The following is a 27,650-nucleotide window of genomic DNA, read 5'->3' on the forward strand; positions in this document are numbered from 1 at the left end:
CTGGCCTGGCTGGCGCACGTCTCATATATATACCATATGCAATCAGACCTCGGGAAGCTTCTAATCTTACGGCGATGGATCGCTTGGAATCAGTAATCTGATCCCTATATAATAGTGGTTCCCGGTAACAAAATACTCTGACGGTTCCCGGAGTATGTGACATTACATAAATCTTCACTCTGGCAGTTCAATACTGAATCCTGGAACAGTTACTACTACGGAGTAAATAGAATGCCATCACTCACGCTCTGTTTCTTGAAAATCTGAAGGAAAATTGACCCAATTCTCTGATCACAGATTCACAGGTTCACAACCAAACCAACACAACTACCAAATCATTTTCTACCTCAATGGGTCAATGCTCCGCTCTCATTTCCATCAATCGTTTCTCTTGTCTTCCCCTGCTCCCCGCGTAGAGTCATCGCGCCGCCAGCGAGACGACCCCCCGGACTTGTCCTCGACGTCGCCACTCCACCCATCCCCGGGCGCGAAAAGTGAGAAGAGCCTCGCCACGGCGCTCCGTACCGAATTCCCGCCGGCAGATGGGTCGTGGGCGCTCCCCTCCCTCACGCGCACGGACGCAACCGCGCTCGTCACGTGCCTCAGCCTGTGCGACATGAGGATCTCGAGGCGCACGTGCTCCGGCAGCCGCAGCGCGAAGCGCTCCATCCGGCCGGCGCGCTCGTGCCCCGTCGAGTTCGACCGCGGCAGCGCCTCACGCCCGGCCTCGCGCCGCGTCCTCGCGAGGATCCTGGCACTGTCCTCCTCCTCCTCGCTGCGGCTGGGGTCGTCTTCGATTAGCACCACCGTATGGTGATCGTGAACAGGCGGCGAGCCGGGTGGCGCCGGCGTTTCCAGCTCCTGATCTGGCCCTAGTGGCGGCGGCGGGTCGAGGACGCTGGCGCGGCAGAGCGGGCACGTGACGTGCTTCCCGAGCCAGAGGCCGATGCACTGCGGGTGAAACGCGTGCGGGCACGTCGGGAGGAGGCGCAGGCTGTCGTCGTCATCGAACTCCAGGAGGCAAACCGCGCACTCCAGCGGGTCGATCCGGCCGTCGCTGATCCGGTGCTGCTTGACGTCGCGGTAGGACACTAGCGGCAGCGCCGCGATCTCGGCGGCGTCTAGGCCCTCCTTGTGGTGCGAGTGTGGCCACTCCGACGAAGAGTTCTCGGTGGCCGGGGGTTCGTCTGGCGGCCGGTACAGGCGGAGGCAGGCAAACGCGAGGAGGACGACGAAGACGGGGAAGAAAATGGCCATGAAGAAGGAGATGGCCATCACGTCCGAGAAATCCATAGAGTTGTCCGATCCCGGGCCTCCCGGCGTCTGCGCTGCTGCGCAGGAAGCGATCGCCGTGAAAACGACGGAGGCGAAGGCACGATTGCGGGAGGCGGCCATTGCGCTGCGCCCCGGCGGCTAGGGTTGGTTCTGGCGGAGCTGGGCGTGGGCGTGCTGGGTCTCCGGAGTCTAGGAGTTTGTAAACCCTACCAAAATTTCCGTTAAGATTCGTGCGCTTTGCATTTGCCCCGGCGTGACATTTTCTTTTTAATTCAAGGATACGTCAAGGGCGCCAAGAAGGAAGAGATACGCGATGCCGCAATGGACGAGGCTTGCCTGCTCAGTTCCGAGCTTCGATACGTACGTGCTTCGCGCCAGTCTTTGGCACCGGACGGTTATAGCAATTGGGTTATAGAGGTAATCTTCAAACAGCATTACATCACTTAATAAGAGATGGTTGAACTCGCTAGGAGACTAGGAGGCTCAGCAAAAAAAAAAGAGAAGAGGCTAAAGAGGCCCTGAGCCAAATTTTCTAATTCATGAGCAACAAAATTAGTCTCTCTCTCTAGGACAACTAGTAATAATGGACGTGCAATGCACGTTTATATTAGATAGGATATTAGTTGCATGTAATATTAGGTAAGATATATTTGTTGTATGTTGGTATTTGGTAAGATATCAATTACTTTTTCGCGGGAATGGTAGGATATTAATTACATGACAGATTTTAAGGGATAGCGTTGAGTCAAAATGTGTTTATAACCAATAGTAGTGTTGGGTAATTAGAGCGTTAAACATGTTTGCTGCTCAACATTGGAGCGATTTGAACCGCTAGGTAACATAATTTTGACGGTTGAGATGATTTGGATATGACTATTTGGGTCTTTTTATATTGGTATAGATATAAATGCACAAATGAGATACAACTGTATAAAAATACAGAGACATTATTGTACAAATGAGGTACACTCTAAAATATGTCACCGTGAGAAGCGGTCCTTTTGTCTTGGGCCTTGCTGAGCAAAACGTTGATTTCAGAGGGATGTATATGAAGGAAAATAAAGGAACAGACGCTGGGCCATGAAAACAATGTATGTGACATCTAAAAAATTATTATACAATTTATTTATTATTTCAATTCGAAATAATTATATTTTACCATTCAAAAATATATGTTACATTTTAAAAAATGTTCATGCATTTCAAAAATATGTTCATGACATATAAAACATGTTTATACAATCTACAATAATGTCCGTGTAGTTTTAAAAAATGTTTCATATCATTCAAAACTGTTTCAATGTGTATTTGAAAAACTTATAACACATATTCAAAAAATGTGTTTGAAAAATGTTAATCATGTATTTTAAAAATGTTAAACGTGTATAAAAAATGTTTTAGATGTATATACCGAAAGTATACAATGTGTATGAAAAAATAGACATCAAAACATATATTTGAAAAATGTTAATCAATATTGAAAAAATGTTAAACATGTAGAAGAAAATGTTCTTGCTGTATACAAAAAATGTACAATATTTACGAAAATGTAGACATGTGTAGAGAGAAGTAAATAAAATAAGGAAAATAGGAAAAAATGTCGCATAGTTTTCAAAAATGTATATTGCCATTAAAATTGTTCAAACGTGTATATGATTTTTTTACCATGTATTCAAAAAAAAGTTTAAAACATGCATTAAAAAATATACATCATGTATTTAAAAAATTGTTAATGTGTATACAAAATGTTCAAAACATGCATTTAATAATACCTTCCATTTCTAAATATAAGCCCTTTTAGAAATTTCAAAATGGACTACATAAGTATGTATATAGACATATTTTAGAGTGTAGATTCACTCATTTTGCTCCATATGTAGTCCATATTGGAATCTCTAAAAGGTCTTATATTTAGGAACGGAGGGAGTGCATCATGTATTTGAAAAATTGTCAACGTGTATCAAGAAAATGTTGTACGTGTACACTTAATTGTGCATTGTATAGAAGCAAACATGTGTAGAGAAAAAGAAAAAAAACAAGAAAAAGAGAAGGAAAGAAAAAAAACCATGAAGAAACATTCTAGTGGTAACCATGAAGAAACGAAGAAAAACAGGAAACAAAAAAACCATGGAAAACCAATGAAGAAACGAAGAAATACAAAGGAAAAAAGTAAGATGAAAAATAACCCGAAGAAAGCTGCACAAAACAATGGAAACATAAAAAGTCATGGTACAGTGTTGGGTCGGTCCACGTCCTAGGGCTATATCTCACTTATAGCCCCTGTTCACGAATTCGCCCGATTAACCAGTTAACTTGCCGATTAATCCCTACTCGTAGGGTCACCGATTAGTTGATAAACTAATAAATCATTAGATTAACTGATTAAATGACCGATTAACTTGCCAGTTATCCTATTAGTCCCCTACCCGCCAGCCAACAGAGCAGCTACCAGTCAACGATTTCCTCAATGCTTATAGCTCTGGCGACAACGTGGCCTCGGGACTCTTCTTCATGACTCATTTGGGGCTTCATTACCCCTAAAAAAATTAGGGATTCATTGTTGCTTCATGTAGGTACAAGCATTCAAAGGTTGGATGTTCCATCGATAGAGGCTGAAGATTTATTGAGGGTCTACAGCTAATAGCAGAATTGGGTATTCACTGCCCTTGTGATGGTGAATGACTTGATGAAAATTGTTCAAGCCTGGAAGAACCCGTTGGAGTACTGCCCTTCGGGGGCGATTGTCACTGATAATTGTCAAAGTTTAATGACAAGCTTCAGCTGGGCGACAATTATACACCGCCGGTGAAAAGCAAATGTAGCTTCACATGAACTTGCTCATTTTGGTTTTATTAAGATGGCATGTGAGGTCTGGAGAGACCATCGCTTGATTTCTTGGCTCCAATTGTTCTAAAGGATATGACAATGATTTAATAAAGTCTCTAAACTATAAAGGAAAAGAAATCCTCCCTTCAGGGCTTCTTTGATTCGTAGTTTTGTAAAAAGCAGAAATAGGGAAATCATAGAATTGAAATGTCATGCTCATTTGAATTCTACCGAATTTTAGTTTGTTTGATTTCATCACAGGAAAAACAAAGTTTTTTTCTAAGAGGTTGGAGTGGTTGTTAGATTTCTTATGGAATGTAGTACAAGTGATTCCTTTGGAAAAATACGAATCAAACGACCAATGTAGAAAAAATTCCTAAGAATTTTAATTCTCCACAAATCCTATAAAATTCCTATGAATCAAAGTCTTCCTAGGTCCCTCTTTCTAATATTAGGTAAAGATTCGTTTAGCCACTCACAATTTTAGGTCTTCTTTTCTATGGACTTGCTAAATCTCAGCTGACTCAAACTCTATATGAGATCATACAAAGACATCAACGCTATTTTTAGTTTATTTTTATATGTTATTTGTACGTAAATATGATAACGTTATTCAACTCGATTAAGACTTGGCTAAATCTCAGTCAACTGAAATCTAGCTAGTACCGATCATACTATGTACCAACCAAGCCCAAGTACTTACGTCACAACTGAGAAGGCCTGACCTGATCTCGTACAATGAAGGCGACATGTACATATGTACCATAAAATCGAATGGCGAAGATGCATGTGAACTGAGCGTAGCTTGGTTAGTTAGGTTTCTTGTCATATAACTATCCCCAGGGTTTAAGTTTTAGATTTAACACTGGTGCTTGTATTTTTCTAAATATATTTTAGCCTTTCTGGTAATGTTCGTTCAATGGGAGGAGACGTTCCTGTCGACTACGAACAGGCAAATTCGTCAATCTCAAAATGTTATGCCGGCTCAATATCTCAATGATGCTAATAAGGAAGTATGCATATGTGTTCATAAGGTTAAGTGTATGCGCATGCGTGTGAACACCTACAATTGTTATGAAAAAAAATGATGAAGATACGTCGTACTACACCATCTGCGCGCAGAGGTAATCTCAGAAGAAATAATACATTACACTTTTTTCCACCGGACAACGAGCAAGACAAGTCGAAGATTACTACACATCGGCACACAGAGGTAATCTTGGAAAGATGACATGACTAATTGACGCAACGATCCGGACAACGCACCTTTTTCCACAGTTTGCACTTGCGTTTCCAGAGCACCTACTCCAACACGTACTTTGGATGGCAATATTACTCCGGTAATCACGGGCAAACAAGTGATCTAGAACGTCAGGACTCGATTGAGAACCACAAGAATTGAAAAGCCTTCATTATACTATTCCACAATATCGTACTAATTCCTTTTCAATTTTCATTCTAGTCGTACTAGAGTTTACCCTCAGCGCAGGTGCATGGAATTCCTGCTGTCTCATGAAAAATATTACGTACTTGGATTGAATTTCTCGAATTTGACCAGTCAAGATTTTTTTTGTTAAACTTCCTTTTAAGAAACACGGTGCAAGGAACATAACCTTCCTCAACTTTCCAAGCTTCCCTACTTACCATGGAACTTATGCAGTATAAATACACTACTCATGGTCGCAGCACCCTATCTCATCATCACAGATACATTCACAGATAGTGCATATTTCCTTTCCCTCAAAAAGGAAAAAAGATTGTACATATTCCCTCACTTTTGTAAGCCTTAGCGATGGAGTACTCGCCGAAGCTGGCAGTAGTACTGCTCTTAGCTCTCGCGTCCGCCATGGCGGTCGCGGCCCAGAACTCGCCGCAGGACTTCGTGGACCCCCACAACGCGGCGCGCGCCGACGTCGGCGTCGGGCCGGTGACCTGGGACGACAACGTGGCGGCGTACGCGCAGAACTACGCGGAGCAGCGCCGCGGCGACTGCCAGCTGATACATACTCCCGATGGCCGGCCGTACGGGGAGAACCTCTTCGGAGGCAGCGGGACCCAGTGGACGGCGGCGGACGCCGTGAACTCGTGGGTGTCGGAGAAGCAGTACTACGACCACGGCAGCAACAGCTGCTCGGCCCCGGAGGGCGACTCGTGCGGGCACTACACGCAGGTGGTGTGGCGTGACTCGACGGCCATCGGCTGCGCCCGCGTCGTCTGCGACAGCAGCGACGACGTGTTCATCATCTGCAGCTACAACCCGCCGGGCAACTACGTGGGGCAGAGCCCATACTAGGGTATGCATGCATGCGTGCATGTACGTAGCAGCGCGTATATTGCATAAAGAATAAAGTTGAGATCACAGTCGTGATAAGACGTGTGACTATAGCAGGAGAGATTCAAGGTATGTGTTGCGATTCATGGAAGTTGTATTATAGGTGCTTGCTATGCAGTGCTTATGAATGAAAATAAAGTTTTATTACCAGGGGTGAAGCTAGAGAGAAAAATAACTTAGGTGTATAACTTTAACATAAACATAATGATTAATGTATTTTGTAACTAAACGTCACTAGTTGGATGGGATCTGATTGGATGCGTTCTCTCAACTTCGGAGCGATACGGGACGCCTTGAGCCAAAATGCCATATAGCATCCCTTAGGTGGATCGCCTAAGCGCAACGGGCATGTATTTGTGCGGAGGCCACCACGGCCATCCCCCCTGGGTGCTCGAAGAGGAACTTGTGGACGACAGGAACCGCCGGTGCTGGCATGGCCGCCTCCATGCTAACCCTAGGCGGAGCCTGAGTCTGCAGGGGGACGGGAGAGGGAAAAACCGCCCGAACCCCTGAAGGATTAGGGGGCGGCGCAACCCTAGGAGAGGACAGGGGGGAGGCGGCGGGGCCCTCACCACTTGGGGCTGGTACTAAACTAAGCGCACTCATCTCTAGCCGAGTACGGTGGACGGGGCGGAGGAAGGTGGAAGAAAGAGGGGCGGAGTTGCGAGGAGAAGGACGATGCCGGAACATGGCGACAACATAAACAATGGGAGGGGGGATGGCGATGGTTATGGAGGTAGTGGAGCCCGTATCCGCCCCGGGAAGCGCCTTTTATCGCCTAAAGGAGAAGGGAGATCACGGGTAAGAGCAGCAAAAACCCCGAGGCCTCCATTTAATGAGACCTCCTTGGGCCTCGGGGTAGTCAACCTTGGAATAAGAATCAAAACTATAGTCATTAGTAGCTACCGAATGGTCACATCAAAACCTCCCCCCAAGCACAGAGTCGTATTTCTTAGGCTGCTGTCAATGCATGGGTGCTTAGATGAGGTGCTAAGCACATTAAATAGCTTAGCAACTATACTCCCCAATGCATAGGTGCTTAGCTTTGGTAGCTAAGCTTGCTTCATTTAATGTTTTAGCAACTAAAGCTCTTCATGTATTGGTGGGCTTCCTTCATTTAAATGTTTTGCCTAGGTTCACGTGCTTAGCATTGTTTCTTTCTAGGGTCACCACACATATCTCTCTCCTTTTAAATAACTTACCATATCAGAATTTTTGCCTACGTGGAAGGCTTAGCACCTGTACACGGTGGAGCATTGGGAGAGGCCTTATGTCCATGCAGAAGCTACTTCCTTTTCCCACTAGTAGCAAGGCATTTTGGAACTACAAGGCCAGCGCAGTTATTCGGCTCTAGGCCCCACCCGCATAATGATAAGAGCGCACGCTCGCCTCTTTGACCATCACCAGACTGTTGCAGGCGGGCCCGGAGGCTATTGACGAAACAATGGATACCAGGGTATACACAAAAGTTAGGTATCCAAGTTTCCTCGGAAATATCTAACGCTGGGAAAAGAATAACCATGAAAAAAATATACCTTGGTACATTTACTTTGTGCAGGAACTGCAAATTGTGGGTCACACGTCGTAAAATAAGTCACAGAAGACCCCCGAAGAGGCCCATGATGCCAGCCATGACGCACACGGGGGCTGAGCCCCCGAGCAGACGGGACACGCATCAACCAGGAAGGGTGGCCTTGTAGAGCACTCCACCGACCAGACATTTAATGACCGGTCAGCCTACCGTGTGTAGCCCGTCGCAGGGCTACAGGTAGGCCATCATCATGACAACACAGAGAGAGGGATGACAAAAACGGACGCTGGCGCGGCGTAAAGTGGAGGAAATATGCCCTAGAGGCAATAATAAAGTTGTTATTTATATTTCCTTATATCATGATAAATGTTTATTATTCATGCTAGAATTGTATTAACCGGAAACTTAGTACATGTGTGAATACATAGACAAACAGAGTGTCACTAGTTTGCCTCTACTTGACTAGCTCGTTGAATCAATGATGGTTATGTTTCCTGACCATAGACATGAGTTGTCATTTGATTAATGGGATCACATCATTAGAGAATGATGTGATTGACTTGACCGATCCGTTAGCTTAACATGATGATCGTTTAGTTTGTTGCTATTGCTTTCTCCATAACTATACATGTTCCTATGACTATGAGATCATGCAACTCACGAATACCGAAGGAACACTTTGTGTGCTACCAAACGTCACAACATAACTGGGTGATTATAAAGGTGCTCTACAGGTGTCTCTGATGGTGTTTGTTGAGTTGGCATGGATCAAGATTAGGATTTGTCACTCCGATTGTTGGAGAGGTATCTCTGGGCCCTCACAGTAATGTACATCACAATAAGCCTTGCAAGCAATGTAGCTAATGAGTTAGTTATGGGATGTATCATTACGGAACGAGTAAAGAGACTTGCCGGTAACGAGATTGAACTAGGTATTGAGATACCAACGATCGAATCTCGGGCAAGTAACATACCGATGACAAAAGGGAACAACGTATACCGTTACGCGGTTTGACCGATAAAGATCTTCGTAGAATATGTAGGAACCAATATGAGCATCTAGGTTCCGCTATTGGTTATTGACCGGAGACATGTCTCAGTCATATCTACATAGTTCTCGGACCCGTAGGGTCCGCATGCTTAACGTTCGGTGACGATCGGTATTACGAGTTTATGTGTTTTGATGTACCGAAGGTAGTTCGGAGTCCCGGATTTGATCACGGACATGACGAGGAGTCTTGAAATGGTCGAGTTGTAAATATTGATATATTGGAAGCCTATGTTTGGACATCGGAATGGTTCCGGGTGAAATCGAGAGTATACCGGAGCACCGGGAGGTTACCGGAACCCCCCGGGAGGTATATCGGCCTTATTGGGCCTTAGTGGGAGAGAGGGGGCCGGCCCCCCTTTCCTTCCTTCTTCCTCCTCCTTCCTTCTCTCCTAGAACCAACATAGGGAAGGGGGGGGGGGAATCCTACTCCCGGTGGGAGTAGGACTCCCTTGGGGCGCGCCTAGAGAGGCCCCCCTCCTCCACTCCTTTATATACGAGGGAGGGGGGCACCCCATAGAGACACAAGTTGATCATTGATCTTTTAGCCGTGTGCGGTGCCACCCTCCACCATAATCCACCTCGGTAATATTGTAGCGGTGCTTAGGCGAAGCCCTGTTCCGGTAGCAACATCATCACCGTCATCACGCTGTCATGCTGACGAAGCTCTCCCTCGAAGCTCTACTGGATCGTGAGTTCGCGGGACGTCACCGAGCCGAACGTGTGCAGATCGCGGAGGTGCCGTACCTTCGGTGCTATATCGGTCGATCGTGAAGACGTACGACTACATCAACCGCGCTGTCATAACGCTTCCACTTACGGTCTACAAGGGTACGTAGACGATACTCTCCCCTCTCGTTGCTATGCATCACCATGATCTTGCGTGTGCGTAGGATTTTTTTTTGAAATTACTGTGTTCCCCAACAGTGGCATTAGAGCGAAGTCTATGCGTAGATGCTATATGCACGAGTAGAACACAAAGGAGTTGTGGGCGTGGGTATATACATATTGCTTGCCGTCACTAGTCGATTCTTGATTCAGCGGCATTTTTGGATGAAGCGGCCCAGACCAACATTACGCGTACGCTTACGCGAGACTGGTTCTACCGACGTGCTTCGCACACAGGTGGCTAGTGGGTGTCTGTTTCTCCAACTTTAGTTGAATCGGATTCAATGAACATGATTCTTTCTGAAGATCAAAAAGCAATCACTATACCGCGTTGTGGTTTTTGATGCGTAGGTAAGAACGGTTCTTGCTCAGCCTGTAGCAGCCACGTAAAACTTGCAACAACAAAGTAGAGGACGTCTAACTTGTTTTCGCAGGGCATGTTGTGATGTGATATGGTCAAGACATGATGCTAAATTTTATTTTATGAGATGATCATGTTTTGTAACACAGTTATCGGCAACTGGCAGGAGCCATATGGTTGTCGCTTTATTGTATGAAATGCAATCGCCATGTAATTGCTTTACTTTATCACTAAGCGGTAGCGATAGTCGTAGAAGCAATAGTTGGCGAGACGACAATGATGCTTCGATGGAGATCAATGTGTCAAGCCGGTGACGATGGTGATCATGACGGTGCTTTGAAGATGGAGATCAAAGGCACAAGATGATGATGGCCATATCATATCACTTATATTGATTGCATGTGATGTTTATCCTTTATGCATCTTATTTTGCTTAGCTCGGCGGTAGCATTATAAGATGATCTCTCACTAAATTTCAAGGTATAAGTGTTCTCCCTGAGTATGCACTGTTGCTACAGTTCGTCGTGCCGAGACACCACGTGATGATTGATAAGCTCTACGTTCACATACAACGGGTGCAAGCCAGTTTTGCACACGCACAATACTCGGGTTAAACTTGATGAGCCTAGCATATGCAGATATGGCCTCGGAACACTGAGACCAAAAGGTCGAGCGTGAATCATATAGTAGATATGATCAACATAGTGATGTTCACCATTTAAAACTACTCCATCTCACGTGATGATCGGACATGGTTTAGTTGATATGGATCACGTGATCACTTAGATGATTAGAGAGATGTCTATTTAAGTGGGAGTTCTTAAATAATTTGATTAATTGAACTCTAATTTATCATGAACTTAGTATTTGATAGTATTTTGCATGTCTATGTTGTTGTAGATAGATGGCCCGTGCTGTTGTTCCGTTGAATTTTAATGCGTTCTGATACGTCTCCAACATATCTACTTTTCCAAACACTTTTGCCCTTGTTTTGGACTCTAACTTGCATGATTTGAATGGAACTAACCCGGACTGACGCTGTTTTCAGCAGAATTACCATGGTGTTATTTATGTGCAGGAGCAAACATTCTCAGAATGACCTGAAACTTCACGGAGACACTTTTCAGAAAATAAGAAAAATACCTGCCAAAGATGAAGGCCAGGGGGCCCACCGTCTCTCCATGAGGGTGGGGGGCGCGCCCCCTACCTCGCGGGCCCCCTGTTGCCTCTCCGACTCCAACTCCACCTCCATATATTGAGTTTCGGGGAGAAAAAAATCAGAGAGAAGAAATCATCGCGTTTTACGATACGAAGCCGCCGCCAAGCCCTAAAACCTCCCAAGAGGGCTGATCTGGAGTCCGTTCGGGGCTCCGGAGAGGGGAATCCGTCGCCATCGTCATCACCAACCATCCTCCATCACCAATTTCATGATGCTCACCGCCGCGCATGAGTAATTCCATCGTAGGCTTGCTGGACGGTGATGGGTTGGATGGGATCTATCATGTAATTGTTGGGGAACGTAGTAATTTCAAAATTTTCCTACGCACACGCAAGATCATGGTGATGCATAGCAACGAGAGGGGAGAGTGTGATCTACGTACCCTTGTAGACCGACAACGGAAGCGTTAGCACAACGTGGTTGATGTAGTCGTACGTCTTCACGGCCCGACCGATCAAGCACCGAAACTACGGCACCTTCGAGTTTTAGCACATGTTCAGCTCGATGACGATCCCCGGACTCCGATCCAGTAAAGTGTCGGGGTAGAGTTCCGTCAGCACGACGGTGTGGTGACGATCTTGATGTACTACCGTCGCAGGGCTTCGCCTAAGCACCGCTACAATATTATCAAGGATTATGGTGGAAGGGGGCACCGCACACGGCTAAGAATATGATCACGTGGATCAACTTGTGTGTCTAGGGGTGCCCCCTGCCCCCGTATATAAAGGAGCAAGGGGAGGAGGCCGGCCGGCCCCTATTGGCGCGCCAGGAGGAGTCCTCCTCCTAGTAGGAGTAGGACTCCTACTAGGAGGGGGAAGGAAGTGGGGAGGGAGAAGGAAAGGGGGGCGCCGCCCCCCTCTCCTAGTCCAATTCGGACCAAGGGGGGAGCAGGCGCGCGGTCCACCCTGGCTGCCCCTCTCTCTCTCCACTAAGGCCCATATGGCCCATTACTTCTCCCGGTAGGGTTCCGGTAACCCTCCGGCTCTCCGGTTTTCTCCAAAATCACCCGGAACACTTCCGGTGTCCGAATATAGCCGTCTAATATATCAATCTTTATGTCTCGACCATTTCGAGACTCCTCGTTATGTCCGTGATCACATCCGGGACTCCGAACTAACTTCGGTACATCAAAACTCATAAACTCATAATATAACTGTCATCGAAACCTTAAGCGTGCGGACCCTACGGGTTCGAGAACAATGTAGACATGACCGAGACACGTCTCCGGTCAATAACCAATAGCGGAACCTGGATGCTCATATTGGCTCCTACATATTCTACGAAGATCTTTATTGGTCAGACCGCATAACAACATACATTGTTCCCTTTGTCATCGGTATTTTACTTGCCCGAGATTCGATCGTCGGTATCTCAATACCTAGTTCAATCTCGTTACCGGCAAGTCTCTTTACTCGTTTCGTAATACATCATCTCGCAACTAACTCATTTAGTTGAAATGCTTGCAAGGCTTATGTGATGTGCATTACTGAGAGGGCCCAGAGATACCTCTCCGACAATCGGAGTGACAAATCCTAATCTCGAAATACGCCAACCCAACATGTACCTTTGGAGACACCTGTAGAGCTCCTTTATAATCACCCAGTTACGTTGTGACGTTTGGTAGCACACAAAGTGTTCCTCCGGTAAACGGGAGTTGCATAATCTCATAGTCATAGGAACATGTATAAGTCATGAAGAAAGCAATAGCAACATACTAAACGATCGGGTGCTAAGCTAATGGAATGAGTCTAGTAGAGGCATACTAGTGATGTTTAGTTTGTCTATGTATTCACACAAGTATTATGTTTCCGGCTAATACAATTCTAGCATGAATAATAAACATTTATCATGAAATAAGGAAATAAATAATAACTTTATTATTGCCTCTAGGGCATATTTCCTTCAGTCTCCCACTTGCACTAGAGTCAATAATCTAGTTCACATCGCCATGTGATCTAACATCAATAGTTCACATCTTTATGTGGTTAACACCCATAGTTCACATCGATATGTGACCAACACCCAAAGGGTTTACTAGAGTCAGTAATCTAGTTCACATCGCTATGTGATTAACACCCAAAGAGTACTAAGGTGTGATCATGTTTTGCTTGTGAGATAATTTTAGTCAACGGGTCTGTCATATTTAGATCCGTAAGTATTTTGCAAATATCTATGTCAACAATGCTCTGCACGGAGCTACTCTAGCTAATTGCTCCCACTTTCAATATGTATCTAGATCGAGACTTAGAGTCATCCAGATCCGTGTCAAAGCTTGCATCGACGTAACTCTTTACGACGAACCTTTTGTCACCACCATAATTGAGAAATATTTCCTTATTCCACTAAGGATAATTTTGACCGCTGTCCAGTGGTCTACTCCTAGATCACTATTGTACTCCCTTGCCAAAAAACAGTGTAGGGTATACAATAGGTACACAACATGGCATACTTTATAGAACCTATGATTGAGGCATAGGGAATGACTTTCACTCTCTTTCTATCTTCTGCCGTGGTCGGGCTTTGAGTCTTACTCAATTTCACACCTTGTTACACAGGCAAGAACTCTTTCTTTGACTGTTCCATTTTGAACTACTTCAAAATCTTGTCAAGGTATGTACTCATTGAAAAAACTTATCAAGCGTCTTGATCTATCTCTATAGATCTTGATGCTCAATATGTGCCGGGGGTGCTGATCCACGGGCACCTATGGGACCGGCGGACCGGGTCCCTTTCGGTTCGGCGGGGGCGGAGGTCGCGCAAAGAGCAGATCGAGGCGAAGCACGCGAGCGATTTACCCAGGTTCGGGCCGCACGGATGCGTAAAACCCTACTCCTGCTTTGTGGATTTGTATTGATTTCTAGCTCGGGAGCGCGGAGTGCTACAGTACACACCGACGGCTAGCAAGACCGAGCGTGGGTGGTCGAACTGGCCTCTCCCCTCCCCCCGTTGCACACGGGCCTCCTTTTATATGCAAGGGGTTACCCACAGGTTGCAACGGAGGTAAAGGGCAAAAATGGAAAGGTGGTATGGTAGGCACAGCTACCTGTTACAGTGTTATCATACCTAACCCTGGCGGCAGGGGACAAGGGCATTAATTGCCCGTCTGTGTCGCCTAAACAGTACCGAAAGGGACCGCTAGGGACGCCACCGTTTGCCATGATGGTTATCTTGTCAGCGCCTGCTTGCCACCTCGCACCCCTAGCTGCACGGCCTCCCGCCACGTGTGCTTGGGAGGGTCCTAGAGCGACACGTCGGCGGGTGTGCTGGAGCGCGGGCACGAAGTGAGGGTTTCCCGCGGCAAGCTCCTTGCCGCGGTCGTCGTCTTGTCGTGTTCGGGAGCTTGTCGCTCACCGGGCTTTGCCGGGACGCGTGGCGCGTCGCGGCAAGTTTTCTGAAATGCCTTGAGTGGCCTTCCCGGCAAGCCCCTCTTGCCGGGGTCTTGGGATGCTTTTGTTAGCCTTCCCGGCAAGCTCCTCTTGCCGGGGTCTTGTCTTCTTGGCTTGGACACTTTGTTCTTGAATGGCTCCAAGGGAACCACGGAGGATTTTGGCGGTCACCCGGCAAGCCTTGCCGCGGGACGCTACAACTGTCCGTGCACAAGTTCGGGATACTAGGGTACCCCTACTCTAGTACACCGACAGGAGCCCCCGGGCCTGGGCCAGACACGGTGCCGAGCGCTGTTGGGCCAGGCCCAAAACAGTGCACGGGCACGCGCGGCCTAGGTCACGCCGCATCTCACTCCGTATCCACCGCGCACGCCCAGAACGGCACGCGTCAGACGCGGCGTCGTGGGTGACGTGGGCGGCGTGCGCGGGGCTAAGCCCCGCGAGCATGCGTCAGGCCATGATGAAGGGGACGGTTCACGCCCTCCTCCCTAAACGGAGGTAGGCGTGGGGGCGTGGTGCATTTTATGAACGGGGCCGGTGCGCGGTTTTTCGAGGCGTCCACTCCCCGCGATCACTAGGTGGGGCGAGGCCGCCTCATCCGTCGCCTTGGTTCTGCATCCCCGCCACGCGGCTCCCATGCGCTTGGGGTCGCGGACGGTGGAAGCGGGAAACGGGGCCATTGCGAGCAGAGGCAGCGGGTTGGCCCCGACCCCCTGCTCTTCCCGTGCCTTGATTCGCTGAGCGGGGCGGCCGAGCCCCCACCTCGCTCCTTTATAAAGAGCGGGAGGGGAGCACAGAAGCCCGCACTCTCTTATCTCCTCCTTTCTTCAGCTTCCGCTCCCCTTTCTCTCATTCGCCATGGAGAAAGGGAACCCTGGCCCTTCATCGGTGGCGGCGAGGGTCGCCGCCAGACAGCGCACCCCTCCCTCTCTCGCGCCCGTGGTGGCAGAGCCAGCCATAAGGGGAAGAGGGAGGAGGCGAGGTCGTGGACGAGGTCGAGGCGCTCGGGGAAGAGGCGGACGGGGCGGCGCGCCAGCTTCGCCTCCGCCGGCGGTTCCTCTCCCCACGGAGGTCCATATAGGGGACGACCCTTGCGAGTTCTTCGTCAGGCTGCGCCGGGCGCCTCGTCGTCGTCTCCGGCTTCCAGCTCCGTTTGCGAGCGCGATGGAGTCGGACCCGCCCGAGACACTGAGACTGCACATGAGGGGCTGTGGGATCAGCGGCACGCGAGTCCACGTTGTATTCCCAGCCCCTAATGTGATGTATCTTGATCGAGGGTGGAAGACGTTCGCCCGCATCCACAGCCTGATGGAGGGGTTTACCCTCCATTTTAAGTTGATGGAGGGCGATCTCCTCTCCGTTAAGGTCTTCGGGTGCTTCGGCACTCGGGCGAAGTGCTGCGTGGACAGCTCCTCCGATAGTGAAGGCTCCCCCTTGAGCGAGAGTGACGAGGAGGAGAGCGACAACGATGATGAGGGTAGCGGGCGGCGGGATGGTGGGCCCGACTAGGTGTCGGGCGCCGCTTTGTGCGGCACCGGTGACCCCATCATCCGTGTCGCCGGCTCCTTGAACTCCCCGGGGTCGTCCCCTTGGGCGGCTGGCGTAGGGAGGCTGCGGAAGGGGAAGAGGGCTGGCGACAAGGCCGTCAGGTCGGAGTACGAGGGCATGGTGCCCTCGACAGCGTGCTGACGTCCTGCCGCCCCGTCTTCGAGCCCCTCTTCCGGCGCCGCCATCACCGTCCAGCCTTCGGACGGCCCCCGGGATGTTCTCTTGGTGTCTTCTGGCACCCGTAGCTTGCTTAGGCGCCCCTTTTGCCCTTTTCGCCTCCTTGACCTACCTCCTGAAGAGAGGGACAGGAAAGGGATTACGGGCATCTTATCTTTTCAATTTGTAAGCCTTCGGGCCTTAGCTGCATCTAAAACTTGTAATCCTCTCTTTCATGTTTTTCATCCTCTATGGACTGTACCTGAGTGGGATGTTTTTTAATGAAAAAGGGGATGCTTGCCGGGTTACTTGTCTCGTGGGTTGAACCCACGCCAAGGAGCAAATCCTTGGTATCCCTCGGACAGACATTTCATCTCCCGGCAACAGGCCCTGCCGCCTTCCCACGTCGCTCGACCTTTCTCACGCCTTTGACGGAGGCGGGAACGAGGCGAGTGCGGCCTCCTCGTTTCATCCCTTTGCTGCCGCGACTACGACCAAACTTGGCCCCGGGAACGAGCCCCAGGGCCTAGAGTTGAGGGAGCACGGCAGTTTTCGGGAAGAAACGCGGTTTCGCATTCCCCAGTCCATAAGAGGATGCATGATGAGGGACGAAAGACTTATCTGATATCGCAGTCCCCGACAACTCTGGCTTGCCGGGGCCCAGGTGCCGGCGCGCCCTTCTTCTCCTTTTCGTCCTCAAGCGGTCTGGCCAGGATATGTGAGCCCTGCGAACGAAAGAGAAGCAAAGGGACGGACACTCGACCTCTAAGCTAGGGGTTAGCCGCTGTTAGGCACTATCAACCCTAACCAAGGACGAGACTCGACCTAGCATGCATGCTATAACCCCGGGGTGTCAGCGCTTCATTTACTTGTGCTCAGGGTCTGCGCCTGGCTTTGTACAAAGGATTACATGCAACAGCGGCAAGACTTGTACAAAAGGGTGGTTGCCGGACAGGGTCCGACAACCGCGCCTTACAGGTAAAACTTATGAAGATGCTCGATGTTCCAGGAGTTGCTCACTGGCACGCCATCTTCGGTCTCAAGGCGGACAGCGCCGGGCCTTTGTGACACCCCAAAAATTTGGCCTTGTTTTAATGCATTAAATTTTTTGCCAGGAATTAAAACTTTGAATTTCTGAGCTCCATTTTGATTTTTAAAATCATTTCCTTCCCTGTTATGATGAGTTCTTCCCAAAGAGAAAAATTTTCAAATATGTCATTGGACATATTTAATCTCTCAAGAGAAACTTTCCCTTATTTAATATAACTAATTAAATAATTAAGTTGCTTGATCTTTACTTTCTTGAAAATGGTTTTCCAAGGTTATATGGCCATTTTTGAACTACAACCATTTGATAAATTCACTTAAAATTCTCACAAAAATTTGGAGATGTCATGTGATGTTATTCAATAACTTTTATGCAAAAATATCTTTTATTTATGTAATATTTTGAGCTCTGCAACAATTTTTCCTTCTCTGGTCCAGAGTGCTATTTGCACTACAACCCTTTTAAATAATTCTTTCTAGCCTCCACCAAAATTATGGGATATTGGTAGTAACACATGATTCAACTTTATGCAAAAACCCTGTGTTGTTATTTGAAAAATTTGAGTGAATCAACCTCTTTTCCATTCTGGTCCAGCCTTGTGATTTCTACTACAACCCTATTAAATTTTGCTCCAATAATCTTGTGCTTTCTCCTACTTGTAGACAGCCCTACCAAACCCCTAAGTCCAGGAGCATGCCCCCATTGGCATATTTTTGGTTCATGAAATAATGTCATTTATTTCCTGTCCAGAATTGAAGTTTTGTAAAACTTGCACTAACAAGTTGCTGCATTTGACCAACTAACCCCACCACCCTCTTTTACATCCAAAGAGACCCCAATCTGGAAGTTTTGGCCACCCCAAGAGTTGCCTAGGTGCATGTGGCATTCTATCGAGCACCCTGTAGGCATGACCAGTTTTGACATGAGTTTTGGCATTTCACTGTGAGCTTGCACCTCTGATCAAACTAGCATGTCCACTAGACTCCCAGTTGCTCCTAACCTCGATCTGGTAAACCCCAACCTCACTTGCGACCTGTAGCATGCCGCGGCATTGTGTCGAACATCTCCCGTGCGTGCACTGGACGCGCCCAGAGCGCGCGTATTGCACGATGCCGCGCCCGAGCCGACACGCTGGCCCCCCTGGCTTTGGCCCACACGGCAGCACCTCGCCACGCACTCCCCGCCTCGCAGCATCGCGCCAAACCACCCTGGCACGCTACAGCGCCGCCGCCAGGGCATTCTTGGCGGCACTCCGGCGTCCGTAGTGGCTCCAGCCACGGGCAGCGCCGCCCAAACCCCTCCCGCTCGCCACCTGGCCCCTGGAGCAGCGCGAGCTCATCCGCAGCCATGTCCTCTAGCGCTCGTCGCCGCCACGATGCCCTGCTGCTACAGAACGTCGGTTCGCCGGAAGCTTATCCACGGCCGCCGCGGAACCGCCTTGCCTCGCTTATAAATGGACGCCCCGGGCCGTTCCCGCACACTGGCAACCTCAGGCCACCCCAATGACGCTTCCCCAGCTCGCCAATCGACCCAGGAGAGCTTTCTTCCCCATCTCCGGTAACTCCTGCCGCCGCCACTGCCCCGGCCATTCCGGCACCACCAGGGCCTCCCCCTCTCCATTCTCTTCGCCAGAAACTTCCTCATCCTCCCGTGAACCCATCCCCCTACTCAATTTTGATCGGGAACCACCGTAGCCCCAAATCCATCTTGCTCCCGAAGCTTCCCTCCGCCGTGGAGCTCGCCGCCGGCGATATCCTCCACCTCCGACGACCCTACGACTACCGGAGTAACCACCTCGGCCCCCTGAATCCACTGGTGGCCTCAGCTTTCCGAACGGAGCCACCGTTCGCCGGCGATGATCGCCGGAGCCCCGCTCCACTCGGGCAGAGGAGGGAGACGACGCGGGCGACTGGTCAAACCTGACCAGTGGGCCAGGCGGGCCCACCGTCAGAGACCCAGCGCCAGTCCACGTGGTTAAGTGGAGGCGTATAGCCTCAAGTACGCCTCCTCTGCACCGAAAGCGTAATCTCGTTTGAAACGTTTTCTTTTTCTATTTTTTTTAAAAACAAATTTGACCAAATCTTTGACTGGCTATAACTTTTTAAATATAACTCCAAATGAGTTGATTCTTTTTCCTACCTTCCTCAAATTTGGTCTAGTTTATTTTAAGATTTATTTGAAAATTTTCCAAACAATTTTTTGTACTGTTTTTGAAATGTGTGTTAATTCAAATATATTTCAAAATAGGATTTTGGAGAGAGAGAAGAAACTTTCAAAAGTTTTGGAGAGCACCTCACCCCTCCACAACTTAAAGGCAAGCATTCTGAACCCTGGCATAATGTTTTTGGTGTGTTATTTGACACGTTTATAACACCACCTTATTTCAGAGGTCTTGTTATTTCATGTGACATGATCATTTGCATGGAAGCATATTAGTGATTTCCTTGCTGTTGGAAATGAATATAATTGTGATGGTAATCACCCTCATGTGCCTTGCATGCATGCCGGAATGGAATCCGGGAAAGCCTCGGCCTTGGGTAGGCGTGAGCTTGTCGCCGGTCCCCGTCGGGACGGTTATGTCCGGTATGGCATGGTAAGGTATATTGAGTGGTGTTTTTGTTGATTGAAATATATTTGTTTACATGTCATGCAGGGAACTTATAAACCTCCTAAGTCGACCGTAGACCGAGTCTTGTTTCCAGTAACCCCCATACTTGCTATGTACTACCACTTGTCCCTGTCGCAGGTAGGGTATGGTTCAGTAAGTCGTCAACCCCTTTCAAGCACACACCGTACAGAGAGGCCATAGTGGAAGATATCGGTTGTAGCCGGTAGGCATGCCACCTGGTCCGGGGGCATGGGTGTTTCCGGTTGGGACCGAGAGGGGAGGCCACCCCTTAGAGCGCGCGATATAAATTTGATCCCATGCTACGCGAGGTTGTAGCCTCCCCACTTAGAGTTTTGCTTAACATGTGTCGTGGGTGATTCCAGACACCGGTGAGTTAAGCTGGTGTGTGCAAGTTAGGCGTGTTTTCAACTAAAAGACCGTAAACGGAATTAGTCCCGATGGACTAAAGGAAATCCGTTACTCGTGGGTAAAGAGTACACCCTCTGCAGAGATTAAAACCTATTCGAATAGCCGTGTCCATGGTTAAGGATTACAGTCTGGGATGGGTCAAGTGTTGGTCTTAGTGTCGGTCTTCGGAGGAGAAATTGTTAAACCAGAACTTGGACCATGACTTGTGACTTGTGAAGATTATGATTATTATCTTGTAATGGACTAACCCGTTGCATTAATTATATTATTGAGTATCCCTGGGACGGTTCTACCTCCTGGTTATTCATTGTGATTAATTATCTTGTAAGCCCTTTATGTGGTGTCGCTCAGACGCCCGACTGCGGCATTTCTTTTAAAGACCTTTATGTGGTGTCGCTCAGATGCCCGACTGTGGCATTTCTTTTAAAGCCCTTTATGTGGTGTCGCTCAGACGCCCGACTGTGGCATTTCTTTTAAAGCCCTTTATGTGGTGTCGCTCAGACGCCCGACTGTGGCATTTCTTTTAAAGCCCTTTATGTGGTGTCGCTCAGACGCCCGACTGTGGCATTTCTTTTAAAGCCCTTTATGTGGTGTCGCTCAGACGCCCGACTGTGGCATTTCTTTTAAAGCCCTTTATGTGGTGTCGCTCAGACGCCCGACTGTGGCATTTCTTTTAAAGCCCTTTATGTGGTGTCGCTCAGACGCCCGACTATGGCGTTTCTTTTAAGCCCTTTATGTGGTGTCGCTTAGACGCCCGACTGTGGCATTTCTTTTTAAGCCCTTTATGTGGTGTCGCTTAGACGCCCGACTGTGGCATTTCTTTTAAGCCCTTTATGTGGTGTCGCACAGACGCCCGACTGTGGCATTTTATTTCCCACTCCATTATTGCTAATTCATGTTGCATATAAATAACCTGCTTGCATGCATAAAAGATGTTTTATTTATGACTGACGATGTGATCATAAAATTTTTCCGTGCATGATTATCAATTATATTATACCTGTGTTCCTAATGTTTGCGAGTACATTCAAAGTACTCACTGGCTTGTCCCTGGCTATTGTCTTGGCCAGATTGCTTGCTTGGAGAGGAGCGTGGCGATGGCAGCCTCGAGACTTAAGCAACGGTGATAGCAGCCTTGCAAAGATAGGAGTTAACCTGGTCAGCTGTTCCCGTGGGAAATGGAGTCCCATAGACACTGATGTCTCACAAACCGCTTCCGCCATCAACCACTAGAAAACCATTTGATGTACTCATAGGCCACAATGGTCTTGTACTACAAATTTTGTATTTTGCTTGAGATTTATGTATCAAGTTGGAGCCTCATCAGCTAACAGTAATCCTGGGGCTGATGAGCACGACGGTCTTTTCTGGAAATTTATGTCCGGAAAACCGGTCGTGACAGCCTTGTGACTCGCTTCACCCGGTAAGGGCCTTCCCACTTCGGCGTCAACTTGTTGAAATTCTTGGCGGACTGAACGCGCCGAAGAACAAGGTCGCCTTCCTCGAGACTCCTGGCATTGACTCTGCGGCTATGGTAGCGGCGCAGAGCTTGCTGGTAGCGAGCGGCTCGCACAGCAGCCTGGAGACGGTCTTCCTCAAGGAGCAGCGCGTCATCTTGTCGCAGCCGCTCTTGCTCGAGCTCATCGTAAGCGAGCACTCGAGGTGACTCGTATACGAGTTCCGTGGGGATAACTGCCTCTGCTCCATAGACTAGAGCGAAAGGTGTCTGTCCAGTGGCTCGATTTGGCGTCGTTCTGATCGACCAAAGAACCACCGGCAGCTCCTCGATCCAGTTTCTTCCGCACTTGTACAGCCTGTCGAAAGTTCTGGTCTTGAGCCCGCGTAGCACTTCAGCATTCGCCCTCTCCACTTGACCGTTGCTTCTCAGGTGAGCAACAGAAGCGAAGCAGATCTTGGCGCCAAGATCTTGGACGTATTGCATGAAGGTGCGGCTCGTGAATTGTGTACCGTTGTCGGTGATTACCCTGTTAGGGATCCCGAAGCGGCAAACAATCGACCTGAAGAACTTGACGGCTGACTGTGCGGTCACCTTCCTCACTGGTTCCACTTCCGGCCACTTTGTGAACTTGTCGATTGCAACGTACAAGTACTCAAAGCCCCCGGCAGCTCGGGGAAAGGGGCCGAGGATGTCGAGCCCCCAGACCGAAAATGGCCAGGATAAAGGGATCGTCTGGAGAGCTTGAGCTGGCTGGTGTATCTGCTTGGAATGGAACTGGCACACTTCACACTTGGTTACTTGCGCAGTTGCATCCTGGAGGGCTGTTTGCCAGAAGAAACCTTGCCGGAATGCTTTGCCGACAAGTGCTCTTGCGCCAATGTGGTGACCACATATGCCTCTGTGTATCTCTGCCAACAGCTTTTGTCCGTCTTCCCGGTGAATACACTTCAATTTCACACCGTTGAGTCTTCTTCTGTACAGTGTCTTGTCGACAAACTGGTACATACTTGACTGCCGGGCTACTCTTTCCGCTTCTTCTTGCTCTTCGGGAAGTTCTCCTGTCTGAAGGAAACGGACAATCTGCTGCGTCCATGTTGGAGCTTGTGGCTCAACAACAAGGACTAAAGGCAACTCTGCTGCTGCGGGAACATCCGCTTCCACGGCAAGAACCCGCGGCTCTGCCGGAGCTTGACGTTCCCCGACAGGCTTGCTAGAGCAAAACTTGTCGGGAGCTTCTGCTTCAACGGAACAAACCCTAGGGCTTGCCGGAGCATCTTGCTCCTTAGCGCTCTTGGTGTTGGTCTCAGCTGCTGCGGGAACATCCGCTTCTACGGCGAGAAGCTGTGTCTCTGCCGGAGCTTGACGTTCCCCGACAAGCTTGCCGGGGCAAAACTTGTCGGGAGCTTCTGCTTCAACGGAACAAACCCTAGGGCTTGCCAAAGCATCTCGCTCCTCAGCGCTCTTGGCGTTGATCTTGGGGACCTTCTTGGCAGCGGCTTCGGGGAGCTCTGCCGGCAAATAGTCACCAGAAACCAACTTCCTCTTCTTGCTCTGTCCAGTTGATGGTGTTACGTACGGCTGAGTCAGCTTGAGCACAAAGATCCCTGGTTCCACAGGTAACTTAAGTGCGGCACACTTTGACAGGCCATCTGCAATGGCGTTCTGAGTTCTTGGAACATGCTCCATTTGTAGGCCGTCAAAGTGTTCTTCTAGCTTTCTCACTTCGTCGACGTAAGCTTCCATCAACGGACTCTGATAACTCTTGTTTACTTGGCGGACGACAAGCTGTGAGTCACCCCTGACAATAAGCTTCTTGATCCCAAGGTCTGCCGCAATCCGGAGACCGGCAAGCAAGCCCTCGTATTCTGCAGTATTGTTCGTTGCTTGCTCTTTGGGGAAGTGCATCTGGACTACGTACTTGAGGTGCTCACCGGTGGGTGCGACAAGCAGCGCACCAGCGCCGGCGCCTTGCAGCGAAAAGGCACCATCAAAGTACATCAGCCACTCTTTGCTTGCTTCCTTGTCGGGGATGCTCGTTTCTGGAATTTCTTCATCTGGTGTTGGCGTCCATTCTGCTATGAAGTCCGCCAATGCTCTGCTCTGGATAGTTGAAGTGCTTTCAAACTTGAGGCCAAAGCTTGACAGTTCCAGTGCCCACTCAACAATCCTGCCTGTCGCTTCTGGATTCTGCAGTATCCTCTTCAGCGGAAAGCGAGTGACAACTGTGATCTCATGTGCTTGGAAGTAATGGCGCAGCTTTCTCGAGGCCATGAGAAGGCCGAAAAGCAATTTCTGCACACCAGAGTACCTTGACCTAGCCCCCTGCAGAAGGGAACTGACAAAGTAAACTGGGCGCTGCACCATCTTCTTGTGTATCTGCGCAGACCCATCTTTGTCGGGACCAGAGCTTGTCGGGGAAGCTCCCTGCTTGTCGCTGGATGCGCCTGCCGCGGTTGCCGGCTCATCATCTACCTCCCTCTCTGCTACTAACGCAGCACTAACCACTTGATTGGTTGCCGCTATGTACAACAGCAACTTCTCTTGTGGCTTAGGTGCGACAAGTATTGGAGGGGAGGACAGGTATCTCTTCAGGTCTTGCAGCGCAGCCTCCGCTTCCGGAGTCCATTTCATTGGACCTGCCTTTTTTAATAATTTGAAAAATGGCAGGGCGCGCTCAGCAGACCGAGAGATAAACCTGCTGAGAGCAGCCATGCAACCGGCAAGTTTCTGTACATCCTTGACGCGCTTTGGTGCTTCAATCTGCTCAATGGCCTTGATCTTGTCGGGATTGGCTTCAATTCCCCGCTGAGACACGAAGAACCCGAGAAGCTTGCCGGAGGGAACCCCAAACACACACTTCTCTGGGTTGAGCTTGAGGCTGATCTTGCGCAGATTTGCAAAGGTCTCGTCTAAATCTTGAATCAGGGTTGCTCTGTCCTTGCTCTTGACCACTATATCATCCATGTAGGCTTCCACATTTCTGTGTATTTGTGGCTCAAGAGCAACATGGACTACTCTTGCAAATGTCAAACCAGCATTTTTTAATCCGAAAGGCATCCGTACAAAACAGTACGTGCCACATGGAGTAATAAATGCGGTCTTCTCCTCATCCTCTTCTGCCATGAAGATCTGATGGTATCCTGAGTATGCGTCAAGAAATGAAAGCAAATCACATCCGGCGGTGGAGTCAACAATCTGGTCAATGCGCGGCAAAGGAAATGGGTCTTTGGGAGAAGCTTTGTTAACATCGGTGAAATCGATACAAAGTCTCCATTTCCCGTTTGCCTTGCGCACGACTACAGGATTGGCCAACCACGTGGGATGGAGCACTCCTCTGACAAGGCCTGCTGCTTCCAGTTTCTTGATCTCTTCTGCAATGAATTCTTGGCGCTCCACTGCCTGCTTCCTGACTTTCTGCTTGACGGGCCGCGCATGGGGACAAACGGCAAGGTGGTGCTCAATTACCTTCCTGGGAACACCAGGGATGTCAGACGGTTGCCATGCAAACACGTCGACATTCACCTGCAGGAAAGCAACGAGCGCGCTTTCCTATTTAGGGTCGAGCGTGGCACTGATGGTGAAGGTACCACCAGTGCCGTCCTCCTTGGAGGATACCTTCTTCGTCTCTGGTGGAGCTACCATCGTCTTCTTGCACTTGCCGGTGGGGCTCGATGGTGCGTCCTCGACGGCAGCGCAGCACTCCGAAGAGGTGCGCTTGCCGGAGTGGGCATCAGAACTCTTGCCGGACTTGGTCTTCTTCCCCCAGGGAGCTTCAGCGGCAAGTGGATTGCGATCTGCCGTGGCTGCTGCTTCCCGGTAGATCTTGTCGGCACAGATAAGAGCATCCTTCTTGTCGCCAGGGACAGAAATGACGCTTATCGGGCCTGGCATCTTCAGCATGTTATATGCGTAGTGAGAGGCTGCCATGAACTTGGCGAGTGCTGGACGTCCAAGTATCCCATTGTAAGGCAATGGAATATCGGCAACGTTGAATGTGACCTTCTCAGTCCTGAAGTTTAGCTCGCTGCCAAATGTTACTGGCAGCGTGACCTTCCCCTTTGGCTTGCTCCTCCCCGGATTGATTCCTTGGTATGTGCCGGTCTCTTCGAGCTTGCTGTCAGGGATTTGGAGTTTTTGGAGTACAGCGGAGGAGATCAGGTTCAAGCCGGCCCCGCCGTCAACTAACATCTTAGTGACCTTGAGGTTGCGGATAGTTGGTGAAACCAACATCGGCAAGCACCCGACCGCAGTTGTGCGATCGGGGTGGTCCTCAATGTCAAAGATGATAGGCGTGCTGGACCATTTCATAGGCTTGCGCGATTCGACAGGTGGTTCCGCTGCATTGACTTCCCGCGCCCACTGCTTGAGTTGGCGGTGTGAAGTGTGCAGAGAAGCACCGCCGTCAACGCACAAGACCTTGGCTTTCTGAAACTCCTGTTCACTGGTCTCAACATCATCCATGTCTTCGTCGTCGTCATCTTCATCGTTGTCGCGGCCGCGGGGAGGCCTGTCTCCTTGCCGCTGCTTGGCCTTGCCGCGGCGTCCTCCCCATCCGGCGCGCTTCTTGCCGGATTCTCCAGCACCCCCTTGGGCCCTCTCCTTGTCGCGCCGCTCGTACTCAGCTTTTTGCTGCTGGACAAGCTGCTCGACTTTCTTGCAGCTCTGGAGGTCATGGCCCTTGGTGCGGTGAATCTTGCAGTATTGGTTGTCAGAACCGTCCTGCTTGTCGGCGGCCGCCGTAGCCTGGCAGTTGGTGCATGCGGCAACCTCCTTGTCGGAGCTACTGACCTTGGCTCGCTTGGCGCCGCCATCGCTGCCGGACTGCTCAACGACCAGCACCTCTTTGTTCTGCTTCTTCTTGTTCCGCCGCCAGTTTTTCTTTGCCGGGGCGGCATCCTCGCTGTCAGATCCTTCTGCTCCAGTGCTTTCTCCGGGGAATTTCCTCCCTTCCTCAGCGCGTGCACACTTGTCGGCCAGGGCATATAGCTCGCTGACGTCTCAGATCTTGCACATCGCCATCTCCTCCCGCATCCTGCGGTTACGCACGTTCTGATGGAACGCGCTGATTACCGCGGTAGGGTGGATATTTGGGATGTTGTGCTGTACACGGCTGAACCTCTGGATATACTTGCGCAGGGGCTCTCCTTCCTTCTGGACGAGCAGATGAAGATCGCTCTCTTGGCCATGAGGTTTGTGGCCGCCTGTGAAGGCGCCGACAAACTGATGGCATAGATCAGCCTAGGAGGATATGGAGTTGTCTGGCAAGTGCATGAGCCAGGACCTGACGTTGGGCTTGAGCACCAACGGGAAGTAGTTGGCAAGGATCTCGTCGTCCCGCCCCCCAGCAGCCTGCACCGCGATGGTGTAGATGCTGAGGAACTCCGACGGATGCGACTTGCCGTCGTACTTCTCTGGTACATCTGGTTTGAAGTTCTTCGTACTGGGCCACTGGACTTGCCGCAGCTCACGAGTGAACGCAGGGCAACCTACCGCGTACGGCAAGTCACCTAGTTCCCCTGGCGCATGCATGTCAACA

The 27,650-nt window shown here is 49.6% G+C and overlaps 2 protein-coding genes across 2 annotated transcripts; one reads left to right on the top strand and one right to left on the bottom strand.

Moving 5' to 3' along the window:
- Positions 1–378: 378 nt before the first annotated feature.
- Positions 379–1,395, bottom strand: LOC125507550 (RING-H2 finger protein ATL38-like). Its single transcript, XM_048672096.1, has one exon. The coding sequence runs from the start codon at positions 1,393–1,395 to the stop codon at positions 379–381; it is 1,017 nt and encodes a 338-aa protein (XP_048528053.1).
- A 4,389-nt stretch (positions 1,396–5,784) lies between these two features.
- Positions 5,785–6,580, top strand: LOC125506313 (pathogenesis-related protein 1-like). The gene has a single exon (XM_048671161.1). The coding sequence runs from the start codon at positions 5,894–5,896 to the stop codon at positions 6,392–6,394; it is 501 nt and encodes a 166-aa protein (XP_048527118.1). The 5' UTR covers positions 5,785–5,893; the 3' UTR covers positions 6,395–6,580.
- Positions 6,581–27,650: the final 21,070 nt, after the last annotated feature.

Source organism: Triticum urartu, chromosome 5 (assembly GCF_003073215.2).
Source record: "Triticum urartu cultivar G1812 chromosome 5, Tu2.1, whole genome shotgun sequence".
Taxonomy (NCBI): domain Eukaryota; kingdom Viridiplantae; phylum Streptophyta; class Magnoliopsida; order Poales; family Poaceae; genus Triticum; species Triticum urartu.

Bases quoted from the DNA above. Each gene is read 5' to 3' on its own strand.
- LOC125507550 (XM_048672096.1), bottom strand. From the start codon at position 1,395: ATGGCCGCCTCCCGCAATCGTGCCTTCGCCTCCGTCGTTTTCACGGCG.
- LOC125506313 (XM_048671161.1), top strand. From the start codon at position 5,894: ATGGAGTACTCGCCGAAGCTGGCAGTAGTACTGCTCTTAGCTCTCGCG.